The 18,438-nt window shown below is 54.4% G+C and overlaps 1 protein-coding gene across 3 annotated transcripts in view; it reads left to right on the top strand.

Annotated features, from left to right (window-relative positions):
- WSCD2 (WSC domain containing 2) overlaps positions 1-17,192 on the top strand; it is a 108,649-nt gene extending 91,457 nt beyond the window's left edge. For all 3 annotated transcript variants that reach the window (XM_070627071.1, XM_070627073.1, XM_008533831.2), the window contains 3 exons: positions 424-588; positions 8,363-8,563; positions 15,102-17,192. In XM_070627071.1, coding sequence (XP_070483172.1) covers positions 424-588; positions 8,363-8,563; positions 15,102-15,454 — 719 coding nt within the window. In that variant the 3' untranslated portion in view covers positions 15,455-17,192. The remainder of the gene's footprint in view (positions 1-423; positions 589-8,362; positions 8,564-15,101) is intronic.
- The last annotated feature ends 1,246 nt before the right edge of the window (positions 17,193-18,438 follow it).

Below are 18,438 nucleotides of genomic sequence, written 5' to 3'. Positions count from 1 at the left end.
GTGGCCAGCAGGTGTGAGGGTGGGTGGGATGAGCCTGAGAGGGTGCAAGGGCCAGGCCACACAGGGCTTGGAGGCCAAGATAAGAACCTTGCACTGGATCCCATGTAGACGGATGCCCCTTGAGGAAGAAAAGGGGGGGCAGATATGAGAGAGTGACCACTGTGTCAGAGGGGAAACTGAGGCAGGAGAGAAGACTCATGCTCCTAGCAGATTTTGTTGAATTCCTACTATGTGCTCATCCCTTTTCATACATGATCTCATTCAACCCCCACATCAACCCTGTGAGGGAGGAACCCTCTCCCCCCCTTTACAGATGGGGAAGCTGAGGCCCAGAAGGGGTCTCATCATGTGCACCCTGGTCCCTTCCGGACAAGTTATATCTAGCCCTGCCACTGACCCATGTGGGTGCCCTGCCCTTTGCAGACAACCGCTGCATGGACAGAAGGTTCCTCCCAGCCAAGTCCGAGCAGCTCATCGCACTGGCCAGCTTCCCGGGCGCTGGCAACACGTGGGCTCGCCACCTCATCGAGCTGGCCACCGGCTTCTACACTGGCAGCTACTACTTCGACGGTTCTCTCTACAACAAAGGTGAGGAGGTGGAGGGGGGCGGGCGGCTGCCTGGGCTCGGAAGGACCCACTGGGAGGCCATGGGACTACCCCTTCCTGAGCACCTACTGTGTGCCACTCAGCTTGCCCGGGCATGTTTACTGAGACCTACTATGTGCCTGGTACCTTTCCTTCACTTCTATCCCATAAACATTTCTTGAGAAGCATGTGCTGGGTCCCTCACCATCATCCGTTCAATAAGAGAGATGTATCAAGCCCCTACTATGTGCCTGGTACCCTCCCTCCATTTAGAGCACCACAAACCTTCCTTGAGGTACTACTGTGTGCTGGGTACCTCACTACAGACATTATTGACCAGCAACTCTATGCTGTACACAGAGGACATAACTGTGCTCAACATGGGGACATTTCTGGAGGACCCACTATGTGTCAGATGTCTCATCTATACTGAAGTCCGTGATATTTGCTGTGCAGGTTTCCTGAGCACCGCCGTGTTCTGGATGCACCTTCCTAGTTTCCCAACAGGCATGTATGGAGCGCCGACTGTGTACTGGCACTTTGTGTAGGTTATTGCCACAGACGTTCTCTGGCCATTACTACGTGGCGAGAGCTGTGCCCAGTGCTGCATTCACTCTGCACGGTGACCCTGGGAGGCAGGCTGATGACACCACTTCCCAGATGTGAAAACTGAGGCTTGGAGAGGAGAAATAACTTGCCTAAAGTCACACAGATCTTTTTCAATGGGCTGGTCAGAGATTACACCCCAGCGTTCCCCACTTTCAAAGCCCACACTCTTACTACTCCATCACACAGGCAAGAAATCCCTGTAGGTTCTTACTGGGGAACTGGAAATCACGGATGAAATGCCCATTGGGCATGAAGCCTTCTCCCACACGTGGCTGGGGTATCAGGGAAGAGGGACTCTGCCTGTGAGGCAGTTTGAGCCTATATGTGGAGCAGCCCTTGGCTGTGGGTCTTTGTGTCTGCAAACCCGATGAGAACCACTTCCTGGCTGTGTGACTTTGAGTAAGTTACTGCACCTCTCTGGTGCTGTGTCATCATGCACAAATTAGAGATAACAGTAGGTAGCTGGTGAGGTTGTTGTGAAGGTTAATGAGTTAATATGTGTAACATGCTTAGCACAAAGTAAGTAAGTGTTCAATAAATGTAGGCTGTGAATACTATGGTCTGGGTACCAGGTACTGGCCAGGCGCAGCTTGGTTGACAGAGAGCTGGGTTTTCTCTGAACCCAGTACAGGGAGAGCCAGGAGGCATGTCTGTCTGAGGGTGAGAAGCAGGAGAGAGGCAGAGAGTGAGGGAGAAAAGGCAAGAAGAGTGAAAAGAGGGAGGTGGAAGGATGGAGCCAGCAGGGGTAGGGGGTCAGGGGTCTGCCTAGAGTGCTGACTTTTTGTATATTTATTAATATTTCGTTTTGGCTTAAGTGATCATTTGTCGAGCCCCTTCTACGTACGAGGCGCCAAGCTGTGGGCTTGCATCTTTGTACCAGGATTTAAAGCCAGGCTTGGCTGGCGACGGTATCTCTGCTCCTAACCGCTAGGCTGCACTGCCTTTACGGGAGTTGCTGGGAGGAGCCCAAGCAATTGTGGAATCTCTCTGGCTTGTCCTGGGGCAGCGGCTTGGGAAGCGGGCTCGGAGAGCATCCCATGGCTGGCCCACATCCTAACCTGGCGGTGGCATCAGCCTTACTCATGGAATCTAGATTGTCACAAATAGAAGGGTCCTTCAGGATCATTTAGCCCAGGTCTCCAAAGTGGTCTCATCTCTTGTGTCAGTTCCAATGAATCTCTGCTTTAGGGTGATGTGTTGAGAAGGATTCTGAGGTTCTGTTCTCTCTCAGTAACAAAGTGCCTTAATCCGACAGCGACACCTGTTGAGGGTGTAGAAGGGAGAATGGTGGTCTTCATCCTTGGTATTTACCATCTCTGATCTAGCTCAACCTCCTAACTTCGGAGAAAGGGAAACTGAATCTCAAGGTGGAATCAGGAGAATGAGTTTTCAGTCTGAACTCTGTTACTTATCAGCTGTGGGACCTTGGGCAAGATTCCTCACCTCTCTGAGCTTCAGTTTCCACGTCTATAATAATATGGAGATATCAATACCGAAGTCAGAGATTTGGAAAAAAACATAATAAGATAACGTGTATGAGGCTGTGGTGTAAAATATACACTACTTTTTAAATGACATGTGACCAGGACGGTCAACTATTCAGTCAAAGTCAAGGACGGCTGGTCTCTGACTTTGTTAGCATCACCAAGGGAGATCTCAAAGTCGCGATGCCGGGCTGCTCCCTGGACCGTTCCCGCGAGAGTGTGGGGAGCGGGCCAGGGCGCTGGGATTTCTTAAAAGCTCCCCACGTGATTCCAACGCAAAGTCACAGTGAGACCCTGGCCCTCGGCTGGAGCCCGGCATTCTCACTTCCAGACCCGCAACAGTCAAAAAATTGGTCTTTGCCCTGTGTTTTTTATACTCGAATGTTGGGGGATATCAGGAGTTGATCATTAATGGGGTGAGGTGTCAACTAAAGTTTTAAAAAGAAAGAAAGAAGGAAGGAAGGGAGGGAGGGAGGGAGGAAGGGAAGAGTAGAGAGAAGAAGAAAGGAAGCAAGATCAACCTTCCACGGCGGTCCCTCGGGCTCACCCTGAGTACCTGTCTCCTTCAGTCCCCCTGGGGAAGGCAGGGCTCTGCGCGCTGGTCACAGGCAGCTGAGGCTTTGAGCATGGCTGCCCTTTCCTTAGGGCCTTAAAAATACTTCCCGTGGCCTGAGACCTTGCCGTTAACAACGAGCTCTTTCTGGGAGCCCAGGGCCGGCAGTGGGGTGCAGGCAAAGAGAGGAACCCACCCCCATAGCATCAGTCAATCTGGCTCACCCCCAAGTCCCCCCCCCCCCATTGCTTTCCCACCTGAGAGACACTTAATGAAATCTTCAAACCTGGTCCTGGTCTCGGAGTGGGGGGGCGGGAATGGTGCCAGAGGGAGGGATAAAGCTGTGCCCCATCGGCATTTAATTGTGGCCCCCTGCCCCCTGCCCGCAGGACAACGTGCACAGTTCTCACAAGAGCATTCCAGGCGCTTTGCTGGGTCTAGTCCTGGCTGCGCCTCCTGCCTCACACCCCCAGCCCTCACCCCTTTCACCATCCAACACCATCAAACTATTTGTGTTCACCCATCACGCTATGTACCTCCCCTCCCTCTCCTCGCTCTCTGCCCTCACCATGGCCTCTTCCTGGGACCCCCTCCTCCCATTTGGGTAAGTCCTGTCCACCTTCTGTGCACACACCCCGAGACTGAGCTACAAAAACATGAGGCATCCGTCACAGCACTGGGCCCATTGTAGACAGTCAATAAATGCCCACGATTATTAGCATTATTAACAGTGACATGAGTATATTAATAATAATAAGGGCCATGATGAAGGAGTGCCCTGGGTACTGGGAGGATAGAGGAGAAGAACACCCAAGAATGTCAGAGACATCGCAAAGGGGGCTGTGACCTGAGGCTGGAGGAGCGGGTCTCCAGGTGGATGAGGTAGGATAAGGGCGGGGCGGGGACGAGGTCCCAGGGAGGGGACACAGCGCGTCTGAAGGTCTGGCGTGTTTTGGAATCAGAGGAGCTCCTCATTCCTGGAGTCTGAGGGAGGAACAGAAGCACTTCCACCCGGCGGGGGGGGGGGGGGGGGCAATGGGACACAGCTTTCACCCCTCCCTCTGGGATCGTGTCCCCCTCCCCTCCCCGAACGCTCCAGGGGAGATGGAGGGGCTTTAGGAGAGAATAGTGTGCTGAGATCTGCATGTGTGACATACCGCTCTGGCCACTAAGGTTGGGTGGGGGGACATTTTGGCTGCAGGTGAGTGACAGTGGTGGACAGAAGCACACAGGGAGGGACATTCAGGAGGTCATTGATTAGACGGGGGGACCTGGGTGATGGGCCCAGAGAGGGTGGTTCTTGTAGGATAAGCTGACCCTCCAGCAACCCTCGCTGATTTATTGAAGCCCTTGAGAGTTCCCGCATCCCTGCTCCTAAGCAGCTGGATCACTGGGGGCACGTCCCGCTCCTCCTGAGGCCTCCATCTCCTCCTCCGTCGGATGGGTGAGCCCCCAGGGCCCTCCTAGGACTGAGGAGCTGCCTGACATTTTCTCTCCTCCTCCACTTTCTCTGCAACCTTCTCTTCCCTCTTCCTGGCAACAGCCCACCCTCCCAAGGGGCTGTTGAGTGAAGGAGGGGAGGGAATGAACCAATGAATGAATGAATGGACCCTCCCTCCCAGAATCCAATCGTCTGTCCCACTTGAGTCCTGCCCTCTCTTCCCCATACTCAGGGAGGTTGGCCATTTGCAAAGCATGGTTTTCTGTGTCTGTGTCCACCTACCCGTCTCTTTCTGTCCATCTGCCTGTCTCTCTTTCTTGGTCTTTTTTTCTCTCTCTGTCTTTGCGTCTCTCTGTCACATATGGATCTCTGTTTCGGTCTGTCTTTGCGTCTCTGTTCTCTTTGTCTCCTTATCTTACTTCCCTGTCTTTTCTCTCTCTGCTCTTCTCCCTCCCTTTGTCTCAATCCCTACGTCTCTCCATATGGCTGTCCCTTTCTGTCCGTCTCCCCCTCCTCTTTCCCTCGGCTTCAGGTCCCTCCCTCTTCCTTCCTTCCCCATCTCAGGGACCCCACAGCCCTGGGTGCAGACTCAAGCTCTGTGGCTGTCAGGACCCAGAACCTGGACTCCTGAGGGAGGGGACACAGTGGAGGGAGGGGCTGGGACGACAGCCCCTAGTTGGGTAGGGGCCCTCTGCGGCTTCTGGGGGCCCACAGAGCAGACAGGAGATGGAGGAGGCAGCCTCTCAGCCCCGCTGACATGTCTGAGGATTTGCCTCCAAACCATCCCCATTGCTCCTGAAGGACCATCGGCCTCCAGCGTGTCCACGTCTGGAGCCAGAAGGGGACCTTTCCTGCCCCAGTAAACTCCAGGGCACGCAGAGATGTGGCGTCTCTGCCCCGTCCTTCTCTGTGCTTGTTTCCCCAACTGCAAAATGCGGAGGCAACTACCATATTGGGAGGTGGGGGGAAGAGAAGGAGAAAAACGTATCTTGTTCTCTCTGTGGTCTGACCCCACAAGGTCATTTCTCCAAATCCTAGGACAGTTGTCCAGCCCCTCAGAGTTTGAGGGTCATGTGGGTGCCCCACACAAGCTGCTATTTTTGTGACCTTCAAAGTAATATGATTTAAATATTCCACGTTGATGTGCAGGGGCTGCTGGGTGCTGTGTGAGGGAAGGATGGGGGGCTGCACCCTTGGTGGCGCAGTTCAGCAATTCCGCTCTGGCCCCGAGCTTGCATGCCTGATTCCTCTGTGGTCACCTGGAGGGCCCTCCTTAGGGGACAGCTGAGCAACCATCCGTTGTTCCTCAGGCCAGCTCATCCCATGTGACTTCGCAAAGACTCCTTTCCAGACATAGACCTCTTCTCTCCCTGGGAGACATTCCGCTAAACGGAATTTTCCCCACTTCCCTACATTTCAAATGCTCCCTACAGACTAAGGCCCCGGGAAACCAAAATCTGGAATCTGGAGCACATCTTTCCCAATGTTGACATTTTTTTCCCTATTTTTTTTTATCTTGATAAGTACGGTGCTAAGTTGACCCCATCGTGGAACAAAGAGAAGGGTGATGTAGGTCTCATAACACATGGAGCTGATGTAAACCAGCTGGACCATCCTGACACGTTTTTCACTATTTTTCTTCCCTGAGAATCTGTGTGGGTCCTTGTGTAGCCCCTGCCTACGTCTTTCCACTGTTGTGCTTGTGGAAAAATGTACTTTGGGGAAGATAAAGTGAAATCCTAGATGGGAAGTCCTTTATCCGTGTCGTAAAGAGCTTGCCAATGGAATACGTGACAGCACGATGGGGAAATTGTCTCCAGTGCCGCCTGTGGGTAAACATTTATGTCCAAGCTCTCTCTCGAGCCCCCACACCCCATTCCTCAGTGCCTCAGGAGGCAGTTTCTCCCATGATGCTGTGCTCTCCGTGGGCCTCCAAGGCTGTGGGTAATATCTTCTACTGGGCACAGGCCTGTGCTAATTTGCAAGGCTAGGCTACTCCTTGCAACTGGACCTGGAAAGTCCCAGGATGGAATCTGACTCAGGAAACCACATTCCACTCCTGGCTCTTCCGCCTGCTGGCCCTGTGAGGGGGGCTGCTCCTTTCTGCCACAGAACAGGAGTGGATGCTGTGGCAGCCTCACCTCACTCCTACTTAAAAGCAGGAGCAGAAAGCCCTAGAAACCGTCGTGAGTGGACAGGGAAGGAAGAAACTGCTGCAAGCTGTGATGAGACCGGGTGGCTTCTCAGCCCAGGGTTTCACACCGAGACATATTCAGCCCTAGCTCCCGTTTGTTGAAGTCTTACTATGAGCCTCTTAGATTCTTCACAACAGCCCTGTGCAGGAGAAGCAGCATGGCTCCAGTTTACAGATGAGGAAACTGAGGCCCAAAGAGATGACATGATGTCCAGGGTCACCCGTGGAGCTGGAAACACAGCCAGTATCTTGACGGTCCAGTACAATAACATCTCTAACTGCCTTTCAAGGTAGCACCCCAATGCCTTAGCTCTCTGAGAATGGGAGGCCCAGATGGTGGAGAGCAGTCTCAGGAGCCTGATGGCTTGGGTTTCAATCTTGGCTCTGCCTCTCGATAGCTCTGTAATTGGGGCAAGTTATTTGATCCCTCTGTGCCTCAGTTTCCTCATCCACAAAACAAAACCCTCATAGGATTGTTGAAAGGATCAAGTTGCCTAATATACATAAAAGGCTCAGACCAATGTCCAGCACAGGGTTGGGGCTATGGAAGCGTTCCTCCACACTCCAGCTACCCAGAACTCCTCTCGGTTCCTCGGTTCTAGAAATGAAAACCTGATCAGGTCCTCCCTTCCTTTTGATTAAATACTTTTAAGGGCTGCTCAGTTTCTCTGGGCTAGCACTGAACTCTTCATCACAACCCTCTCCAGCCTCATGCTCCCCCTTGCTCTCTGCGCTCCCTCGGCAGTCATTCACTGTAACCTGTTTCTTCCCACCCACCGCAGGGCCTTTGCACCTGCTGTTCCCACCACTTTTCCCTCCTCTCTTAGGCTAGTAGATTCCTCCTCATCCTTCAGTTTTAGGCTTAGGCATCTCTTCCTCCAGGAAACCTTTCAGGATGCTGCCTGACTGGGTCGTGATCTCGGCTAGGCTGACTGGGCTGCTTAGCTCCAGACTGCAGGTTGGACCCATGCGTCTCTCCCCAGGGGGGACCAACAGCCCTCCAGGGCATACTCTTCTCACAGCAATGGCAGAAGCACACAAGAGTGAATAGAAACATGTGGTGCATCTGAAGACTTTGGTAGAGACCCACTTTCGCTCTCATTCCAAGGGTCAAAGCAACTCATCCGGCCACACCCAGCATCAGTGGGGTGGGGATGTGGACTCGACCCGGAGAGGAACCCCCCAGCGCGTCACCCTCTCATGCACCTAAGCACGAATACTGCTCTCCCGCAGCCCTAACTGTATCAATGAGTCGACATTCATTGGACAATCTGGATCTCAAAAACACTAAGACCCATGGATGTTTTTGCAACTCATTTTATCCCCAGCGCCCAGCACAGTGCCTGGCACATAGCAGGTGCGCCATAAACATGTGCGTAAAAGAACGGGTGAATGGATGAGTGCATGAGGCCCCCGAGGTGGCCCCGAAGGGGTGGGGTGGCTTCTCGCCTCCCCCAGCTCACCTGCCGTGTTCCCTGCCCCCCCGCTGCGGGAAGGGTTCAAAGGTGAGCGGGACCACTGGCGCAGCGGGAGGACCATCTGCATCAAGACGCACGAGAGCGGCCAGAAGGAGATCGAGGCCTTCGATGCCGCCATCCTGCTCATCCGCAACCCCTACAAGGCCCTCATGGCGGAGTTCAACCGCAAGTACGGCGGCCACATCGGCTTCGCCGCCCACGCGCACTGGAAAGGCAAAGGTATTGCTCGGCCGGGGAGGGGTGAGGCGGGGCCCCAGGGGCGCGGCAGGGGCCCATGCTGTCCCCCGTGGGCAGTCCAGGAGGGCGTCCTGGAGGGCATGCGTGTGATGCTCCCCTTTCCTGCTCACGGCTCAGGAGGTGCACGTCCCGCATCCCACTACACCCCAAGCATCACCCTCCATGGGCCAGGCTGCTGTCATGGCACAGTGGTTACGGGCGTGGGCTCTGGAGCAAGCTGCCCTGGGTTCAAGTCCCAGCTCCGCCACTTCCTGGAAAAGCCCTGTCACCTCACTCAGCTTAGACCACTCCACGTGGAAAACGGGGATAATAACTGGGGGGCTTGAAGTAAAGTTAACTCTTTCAAAACACTCGCAGACGGGACTCATTATGGGAGACCCTTATGTAATCGATATAGGATCTATTGAAACAGGTTCACGAGCCCTCTCCTGGGAGTCAGGAGACCTGAATCCAGCCCAAGTTCAGTGGCTGAGTCCTAAGAGCTCACAGAGCATCATTTCAATGAACGCTCCCAACATCTCGACCTGGGAGGCTCAGAGAGGTTAAGTGACTTGCCCCAGGCCACACAGCTGGGGAAATGTCAGTGATGGCCCCTAAGCACTGAACTTCATTAAGATGACCTGTGTTTGAGATTCCACTCTGGCACTTGGTAGGTGACAGGTGCGTGGATGAATGTCTCGATGCAGGGTGGCCGCCCAGGGGAGTGGCGAGAGCTTTGAAGTCAGACTCAACTTCTGCCATCTTGAGTCTCTTTAACCCCCCTGGGTCTCAAAATCCCAGATCTCCATGGCTGTAATGAGAGTCACAACGATGCGTGTTTTTAACCCTCCACAATTAACCCATTTACAGATGGAACAAGGTAAGCTCAGGGAGGTGAACGAGCTTTTTCCAGGAAGTGGTGGAGCTGGGGGTTGAACCCAGGAAGTCTGGCTCCTGAGCCCATGCCCTTAGCCACTGTGCTGTGATAATGGACTAGCCAACATGCCAATGGATGCGAATCACCCAGCCCGGAGGCCCTGAGGCCCAGCAGATGCTCTGTAACGTGAGCTCCCCTAACCTCACCTCAACAGCCTCCAGGAGCCAGGCTGCCCCAGCCCCAAGCCCGGGGGTGCTTCCCACTCCCCCAGACCCTACCCGGGCTCCCGGCTGCTCCGAGGCTCCGGCCCCTCTCCAGAGAGGAGGAGGGCGTGGCAGGATGACGCTAACTCGGGGATCCACCCACCACGCCCTCAACGCTGGTGTCACTGGTTAAAACCCCTGGGCCCGTCTGAGCAACTGTGCCCTGGGCTCCCGCTTCACTCAGAGGCGCCCACCTGTTCCTCCTCCTGCCCGGCTCCCCGTCTCAGTGAGGGGGTGGAAGCTTGGACAGGTCGTGACATTTGTTCCCTTGTCCCCAGGAGTAGAGGGCTCTGCGTGATTTATCTGTAGAGCACTCGAAAGTGAACACTGGCCAGCGCCAGGCTGCGAAGTCTGCGGGTACAAAGGGCAGGAAAGGACCAGGGAGATCGCTGAGCCTAGTGGACCTCAGCCCCGGCTGTGCATCAGAAACCCCAGAGGAGTATGGGAAAATCCCAGTGCCCAGGCTGCCCCCTGGACCATTACTGGAGAGGAGCCTGACGTCAGTGTTTGTCAACGCTCCCGGCTGCTTCCAGAGCACAGGCAGCGCTGAGAACCACTGACTCCTTCTCTAGTTAGTAATGGGAAACTGAGGCCAGAGAGAGGCAGGGACCTGCCAAGGTCACTCGGGACTCGAACCTGGCTCTCCACCTCCCGGGCATCCTGCTGCCCCTGGTGAAGACGGAGGGACCTCACTTGGGAAGCTGCTGTGGGACCAGGCGCTAAGCATCCATTACTCACTCAACCCTTGTAATTACCCCAGGAGGTTAGAAAGGCCGCCATAATCATCGGGAGCATCCCACTGCACAGGTGAGAAAACCATCCCAGGGAGGGAGAAAGCCAGGCAGCTGAGGCCCCAGCTGTCGGCTGAGCTGAGATTCAACCCGGGCGTTAGCTGCCGGGCTCTCTCTTACCTGGGGCTGTCACTGACCTTCTGCTGCATTCAGAGCTCCTCCTTTTCTGGCATAGCCCCTCCTCCCAGGTTCAGACAATTCTCCTATTTCCCAGGAGTGGCCTCACCTCTTTTTGCCCTTGCTCAAGACAGCTGGGAGCTTTAAAACCCAAGATAAGGGAGGCTCAGGGCAGGCTGGAAGAGAGGCGGTTCCAGCACACGCGTCTCATATTGGGCGTCTGGGGTCCCCACATCAGTACCTTCTCCTGGCGCCTGACCCAGGTCTTCGTGAGCTCTGGCTGAGAACCTTCCCAAAGAACCATTCTCCAGAGTCCCTGCCAAGCCCATTCTTCTTATTTGTGTGAACATCTGGCCCCCGTAGGCACTTGAGTTGGAGAGCCTTGCTTTAGGATCAGCATCCTCGGTATCCCTTGGGAAAGAGTTGGAAATGCGAACTCTCAGCCCCACTGCAGACCTGCTGCGTCAGAAACTGGGAGGGGCCCAGCACCCTGTGTTCCGGCAGTCCTCCGGGTGTTTCCGACGCCCACTCCAGTTTAAGACCCCCTGCTTTAAACTTGAGCCGCTCAAAGCATGGCCTGTGGACCAGCAGCATCAACATCCCCTGGGAGAGTTTTAGGAAAACAGACCTCAGCCCCACCCCACCCTGCCCAGGCTCACTGGATCAGACTCTGCATTTTAACAAGATTCCCCCAGAAGTCTTGTGCACACTTTAAAGTTTGCGAATCGCTGCTTTACGATGTTCTTGGCCTGGAAAATGGAAGTCACCCCCCTGAGAGCAGAGGTCAGCCAGCTGTTGAGCATGTCCACCCCACCCTGCCCGTGTGCCCCCTCCCAGTTGTAGCTGAGTCGAGGATCCTGCAACTCCCCCTGCCCCAACCTGGGCTTTTGGTTCCATGATGTTAATTTCACAGTCTCCCTGGAGTGGGTCCAAAGCAAAGGTTTATGTGGTGTGATTACACAAGGTGAACTGTGTTGGATCTGTTTAATGAAACAGAGGCTGTGTTTAATGACTCCATAGGGAATTAAGGACAGTTAGGCTATTAATCAGGCCCTTCTTCCTCCCGTCGACAAGAAGATGGAGGGAAGACGGCCAGCCCATGCCCGGCCAGGCCCACGGGTGTGACAGTCCAGCAGGACCAGCACCGGTTCCCATGCTCCACGGCTCAGAGCGCCTTTATCACCCAACTGGAAGGCAGCGTCCAACTACCGGAAATCCTGAAGCTAATCTAGGGCTTTATTTTCATTTTTCTCCTTCTTCTTTCCAAGGAGGTAACTTAGGAGCTTCCAGTGAGGAATCTTTGCTGAGCGAGCATCTGCTGTGGAAACAGCCTGGGTGTCAAAGGCGGTGCTGGAGGGGAAGCTCTGGCCGAAAAGATGGGGCACAGGGGGCGTCTCAGAGACGCTGTGGACCAACATCGAGTAATCGTAACAGCAGACGACACTGATCGAGCTGCTCCTGCGTCCCGGGCCCTGAGTCAGGGTCTTTGCGCATCTTTTCCATTCCATCTGCGCAGCAGGTCTGGGATGCAGGTCTTAGCACGGTCGCCATTTTGCAAATGGGTAAACTGGGACGCAAAAGAGATCGACTAACGTCCCCAAGGTCACACAGCTAATGTAGAGAGGAGCTGGTTTTAGGACGCTGGCAGTCTGACTTCAGAGTCGTCTGTGAATGGACCCCGTGTCTCAGACCACACCTGAAGGTGAAGGGAGCAGTCAGCGGCCCGGGATCCGGAGCGAGAAGCGTGCTGGAGCGGATCCGATCAGGAGCTGTTCAAGGGTTCACTGGGAGGGCGGGAGCCAGGCTCAGTCTGGGACAGACGTGGCTTCGAATTCTGCCTTGGATGTCCACTGTGTGGCCTTGGGCAAGTGGCTTCGTGCCTCTGAGCCTCCTTTTCCCCCATATGTAAAATGAGGCTAGTATTTCCTCTCTCCAGGCTTCTTGTGGGAGTTGCACGAGATAATGCGTGTGAAGTGCCCAGCACCACTCTGACACACAGTAGGCACTCAGGCAACATACATTCCCACCTCAGGGAGGTCTGAATCAACAAGGATGCCGTGTCATCTCCATCCCACCTGCATCCAAGCTTAGGGGCCCCATCTAGGGGACCCTGGCCACCACGCAGACTGGCCCTTCTTTGTCCTTGAGGACACTGAGGCCCTCCTCCAGCAAACACTTGAGATGGTCGGAAGTGGCCAAGCCTAGAAGTCTGGGTCTGTGTGTCACTGGGTGACCAAGTGCCATCTCCATCTACCCGGGCTTCTGCCATGGCAGTATCAGTCATCCTGAACCACTGAGGATGCTGTGAGGTGACTCAGGAGTGGGGAGATTCTTTTAAAAAGTCAAACAGACTATAGACATGCTACATTTTTCCTAATCACCCAGATACATCTGGCCTTAACCCATTTTAACAGTACGGGCCCAATTAGCCAGATACATTGTAAATAATCTATTTTAAGGGTAAAAAATATCCTTGTCACCAGCATAAATATTTCCCAAGCAGCCGTGGTCTTCCAGGGGGACAGTGGGGGAGCAGGCGCCTCACCACAGAGTCTGATGTGTTCTGCAAAGAAAGCGGAGCCCTTTATCACGTCGCAACTTGGCGGTTGGGAATTTCAATTTAGCTCAGCAACCATTTATTGAGCCCCTGCTGGGTGTAAGGCAGTGGGAGGAAGTGGGAGTGAGGCTGCTGGGGCCTGGGAAAGATCGGGACCTGGAATCAGGCGGGGCTGGTCTGGGTGGTATTTCCCGGCTGTGTGACCTTGGGCAAGTTACTTCACCTCTCTGAGCCTCAGTTTCCTCACTGGCGGTAAGTGAACAGTAGTCCTTTCCTTTCAGAGTAGCCGTTAGGGTTAAATGAGATAATGAGGACCCATCACCAGCAAGGAATGAGGATTAGTTATTAAGAACCAGCTGGGATTCCCAGACTAGCTTGGGAGACTCATTGAGCCATATTCAATAAACAGAGTCCTCTGGAGGCTGCCGGTGGTGTTGCCCTCTGAGAAACAGTGGGTCTGGCTTCACAGTTTCAGAGCGCCCGCCCTGTGATTCTCCAGCTGGGGCTCAGAATTGAGCCAGCAGACCCCTCTCTCTGTTCCCAACATCCTCCCGGGCCCCCTCTGCAGTGACCCTGACTGCTCCTTCCACCAGAGTTTCCGCAGCTCCAGGGGCTGGCCGGCCCTTTGAGGTCCTCTCCAGGGCTCCCCAAGGAACTTCCCCCGTTCTGTTGTAGACTGTCTTTCAAGTCAGATGACCCCAAACACACCCTCCCAATTTGGGGGACAATCCATCCTGCCATTTTACCATGGCAAGGTAACAAACAGCAAAAACAGACTGTACGTGATCCTTTGATAAAATGTGAAGAGAGGGGCCGCCCCATGGCTGAGTGGTTAAGTTCACGTGCTCCACTTTGGCAGCCCGGGGTTCACGCGTTTGGATCCTGGGTGTGGACCTACACACCGCTTGTCAAGCCATGCGGAGGCGGCGTCCCATATAGAAGAACTAGAAGGACCTTCAACTAGGATATACAACTATGTACTGGGGCTTTGGGGAGAAAAAAAAAAAGAGGAAGATTAGCCACAGATGTTAGCTCAGGGCCAATCTTCCTCACCAAAAAAAAAAAGTGAGGAGAGAAAGATGGAACAGAATGGTAAATATAAATAATCCGACTTAAACTCTGCCCTCCACCCTCAGTGTGTTGGGGAGACAGACAACATACATGGGAGGTCCAGGAGTGGGGGCTGGGAAGCCAAGAGGAGGCACCTGAAAGGGCCTGGGGCCGGGGGGGAAGACGACACCTCACCTGAAAACAGAACACCCTCAGTAATAATAATAACCAACACTCACTGAGCACCTACCGGGACCTGGGCACCATGTTCATAACTGTCTATGCTTTTCCACATCCTACTATTATCCTGTGAGTAGATACTGTTACTACACAGGGCACTATTACTACGCAGAGTAACTATCACCTCACAGGATAACTTGGTAGTTAAAGCTCAGCCTTTGAAGCCAGCCTGTTTGGATTCAAATCCTGGCTCTGCTGTGTGTGTTTAATTAGCTGTGTGACCTTGAGCAGGTTACAGAACCTCTCTGTGCCTCTGTTTCCTTTTCTGTCAAATGAAGATAACAATAATATCTACGTTGTAGGGGTGTTGTGAGGAATAAGTGGAACTAATAGCAATATTGATATATTTGTTATATTCTATATTAATATGTATTAAAATATAAAAATATAGTAACATATTTAATATAAGGCTGGGCCTGGCATGTAGGAAGCACCGGACAAGTATTACTGTTGTCCCCAAAAGAAGGAAGGGCTGGGACTATTGCAGGTGGAAAAGCGGCGTTGAGGCTGGGGAATCAGCTGAGTTTGGAGATCTAAAAGGAGTTAATCATATTATTAGCATGAATAACGGGCAACAGCCACCAGCCCATCTGCCCCGCGTCCTCTGAGCCCTCCCTCTGACTCGCGCTCCCCGCTGTCTCCGCAGAGTGGCCGGAGTTCGTGCGGAACTACGCCCCGTGGTGGGCCACCCACACGCTGGACTGGCTCCAGTTTGGCAAGAAGGTTCTGGTGGTGCACTTCGAGGACCTGAAGGAGGACCTCTTCGTCCAGCTGGGCCGCATGGTGGGCCTGCTGGGTGTGGCGGTCAGAGAGGACCGGCTGCTCTGCGTGGAGAGCCAGAAGGACGGCAACTTCAAGCGCTCGGGGCTCCGGAAGCTCGAGTACGACCCCTACACGGCGGACATGCAGAAGACCATCTCCGCCTACATCAAAGTGGTGGACGCGGCGCTCAAAGGGAGGAACCTCACCGGCGTCCCAGATGACTACTACCCCAGATGATGCGTCCGAGGGCGCGAGGGGGCCGGGAGTCCTGGCCAAGCCGGCCCCGGGGGACTCGAGACCCCTGGGGACCCCCATCTGTCTGTCCTCTCTTTGGTTTGGGGACAATCCCTTGGCTGCTGTTGGCCTTCAGTGAGTTTTCTGCATGACAAAGGAGGCTCGGGGGAGAGATTGTCCGGGCACTCCCCACCTGGGCGCACCCCCTCTTGGCAATGGGGCACAGCTGGTTTGGGGAGTTCCAGCCACGTGGACCGTTTTCTGTCTCCTGTGTCCCTGCCTCCACCACTCCGGGTTCCACCTGTGGGAGGGAGGGCTGGTGGGTGTCCAGGAGACGTGGGTGCCCCACCGCAGGTCTTGAGGACCTTAATGTGAGAGCTAAAGGGACTATTGTAAGAAAAGTGGCCCCAGACTCTCCTCCCTTCTGGGCTGAGCTTTCAAAGCATCCTCATCTCTTCTCCAGCTGGCAGAATGGGCACCAAGGTTTATCCAGGCCACTGCTGTTTGACAAAAAAATTCCTGGGAAGTTAGTCTGTGGCCTTAGGCTTCCGACATTCGGGGTGGGGTGGGGAGACAATGGTGCTCGCAGCAGATTCACTGGTACCACCGTGTGGAGTCACTGGCGTCATGAGCCCACCCCCGGGGTCACACTGCTCCTGAGAAACGATCCGGCTGCTTGTCCACCCCTGTGTGGTGACCTTGGGATCCCTGATCCAAATTCCAGGCTTCCTCAGGCATCCACCGTTATCCCACCAGGATGGCCATGTGCCATGTGCGGAATCTGAGTAAGGAGGAGAGCCCCAGTGACACATCTCTCCACTGTGGGGTCCAACACGTTGATCTTACACTGCCCTCGGACCCTGACCAGTGGGTCCTTTGCTATCCAGATGAGGGAGCAAGAGTAATCCAAATCAGCTGACACCACAACCAAAAGAGACCCCGATACCTTCCCAGATTATCAACCTCCCCTGATCATAGTCCAAGGGGGCAGCTTCCTTTGGGGGCCCTTTAAGGAATGAGATGAATGGAATGGCTCTTCCTCTCCATCCAAATGCTGCTCCCTTGATGCTGAGACACCAAACCAAAGGATTTCCGAGGACCTGGGTCACTGATATCTCTCTTGGAAATCATTGACCCAGGATCCATCTCTTCCCCCACCTTGAATACTGGTGGCTTCACATCTGGCCCACACCTGCACACCTGCCCCATTCCCCACCACGTAGATGCAAAAGCCATAGGTCACAGCTCTTTGCTGTTCTGCCTGGAGCAGCCCCCCTCAGCAGCCCCTCTTAAGCCTTGGGGTGCAGGTAAATGCTCATTCCCAAATAGCCAAGAGACTATGGAGAAGGCGAGTATAAAGAGATATATTTTTCTAAGAGGAATATGACTAATGCATTCCACCCCTTGGAACCCGGCCATGCAAAGAGAACGGCCTGGGGATCGGACCTGTGTTTCTCCTCCCTGATCCCCTCATATGTAGGATCTGGGCCACCCCGGGGCCCAGCCAGGGGGCTCTGAATGTATTTTGTACCATGTTTCTTTCCCCCAGGCTAATTTCTAGTCTTCTTTCGTGAAGCCCTAGGGGGCTGGGCCTCCCGTCCCACTCAGAGATCCACTCTCTTTGGGAGACTCTTGATCCAAGACCTGGGCCGGCTCCTTGCTGGTGGTCACCTCGGGCCGCAGGCCTCTGTCTGAAGATTCCTCAGGTCAACCCATCATTAAAAGCGAGATTTGTTGATAATTCTCCCATGCAGTAGAGTGTTGTGTAAGGCAAGTTCACAGATGGGGCATTTTTCTGGGGGGGGGGGGGTGTGTAAAGAGACAGAGACAGAACGTTCCGGGGCGTACAATTGCTTCTGTGTCTGTGTAACTCTGTAACTGCCTGGGAAGAACTGTGTGTCTGTGTGTGTAAAATTGTGTCGGTGTTCAACTGCCTTCTGTGTCGGAGACCGTACCCCCTGTTGGCGTGATGACCGTCCCATTTCTAATGTGTCTGTGTGGGTTCCTGTGTGTGCAGTTGTGCACGTGTAGAGCAGGAAATGGCCTGTGTGCATGAACGCCATGCAGGAGAAGGTGCTTATCTATGGGGGAGGGATGTCTTCTGTATATGCCTTTTGTCTTTGGCAATTGTGCGACGTGTGTGACGTGTGTGTGTGCGCGCCCGTAGGAAGGGATTACCAGGGTGTTGTGTAAGTGTTCCTGCTTGGGTCTGTGCACGGCTGTGGAAGCGGTTATCTATGGAAGGTGTCCCTTTTGTGTATATTTGTGAGTGTGTGTATGATACAGAGTCCCTGCGTGTGGTGTGCACATGCGTGCATAGGAGGAAGCCGGGGCCCAGAGAAGGCCCCCGTCCCTGCTGGGTGGGGGTGAGTCTCAGTTTCTGAACCTCCACTTGCTCCTGAAGGAGGGCCTTGTGTCCTCTCTCCTCACACGACAGAGGGCTTCTGTGGAGCAATGAAGGTGCCCCAGGAACCATCTCCCAGCCGGAGGGAGGGGACAAGGTTTTCCGTACTGCCATGTAGACGGCGGGGGGGGGGGGGGGCGGTAAACAGAGCTGGGACAGGCAGAGGAAGGGGAGGGGGGCTTCTCCCCACCCAGGGGGACAGCTCAGGAGGACAAGGCGGGGTCTTTCCCCCCAGTCCTGGGTCCCCTGCGTAGGGGAGGGGAAGGAAGAGCTCAGAGATGGGAGAGTGTGAAGCTGTTCCAGGACCAAGGACAGAGGCTTTCTCCTCTAAGTGTTGGTGTTGGCTCCAGAAATTCTTCCCAGATAACTCTCTGGGCCCCAGGCTAGACTCTGACCCCGATCTCAAGCCAAGCCTGACTTAGTCACAGACTGAGCCCCAATCCTAGAACCTTGATCCTGGATCACAGCTAAGCCCTAATCCTGATCACAGACCGAGCCCCGATCCTGGATGTATACTGATCCATGATCCTGGTCTCCTTTGCACATTGAACTGGGACCCTGGCCAGAGTCCCGAATCTGGCCC

This window comes from Equus przewalskii, chromosome 7, assembly GCF_037783145.1.
Source record: "Equus przewalskii isolate Varuska chromosome 7, EquPr2, whole genome shotgun sequence".
Lineage (NCBI taxonomy): Eukaryota > Metazoa > Chordata > Mammalia > Perissodactyla > Equidae > Equus > Equus przewalskii.
This window is presented reverse-complemented; position numbering and strand designations above follow the sequence as displayed.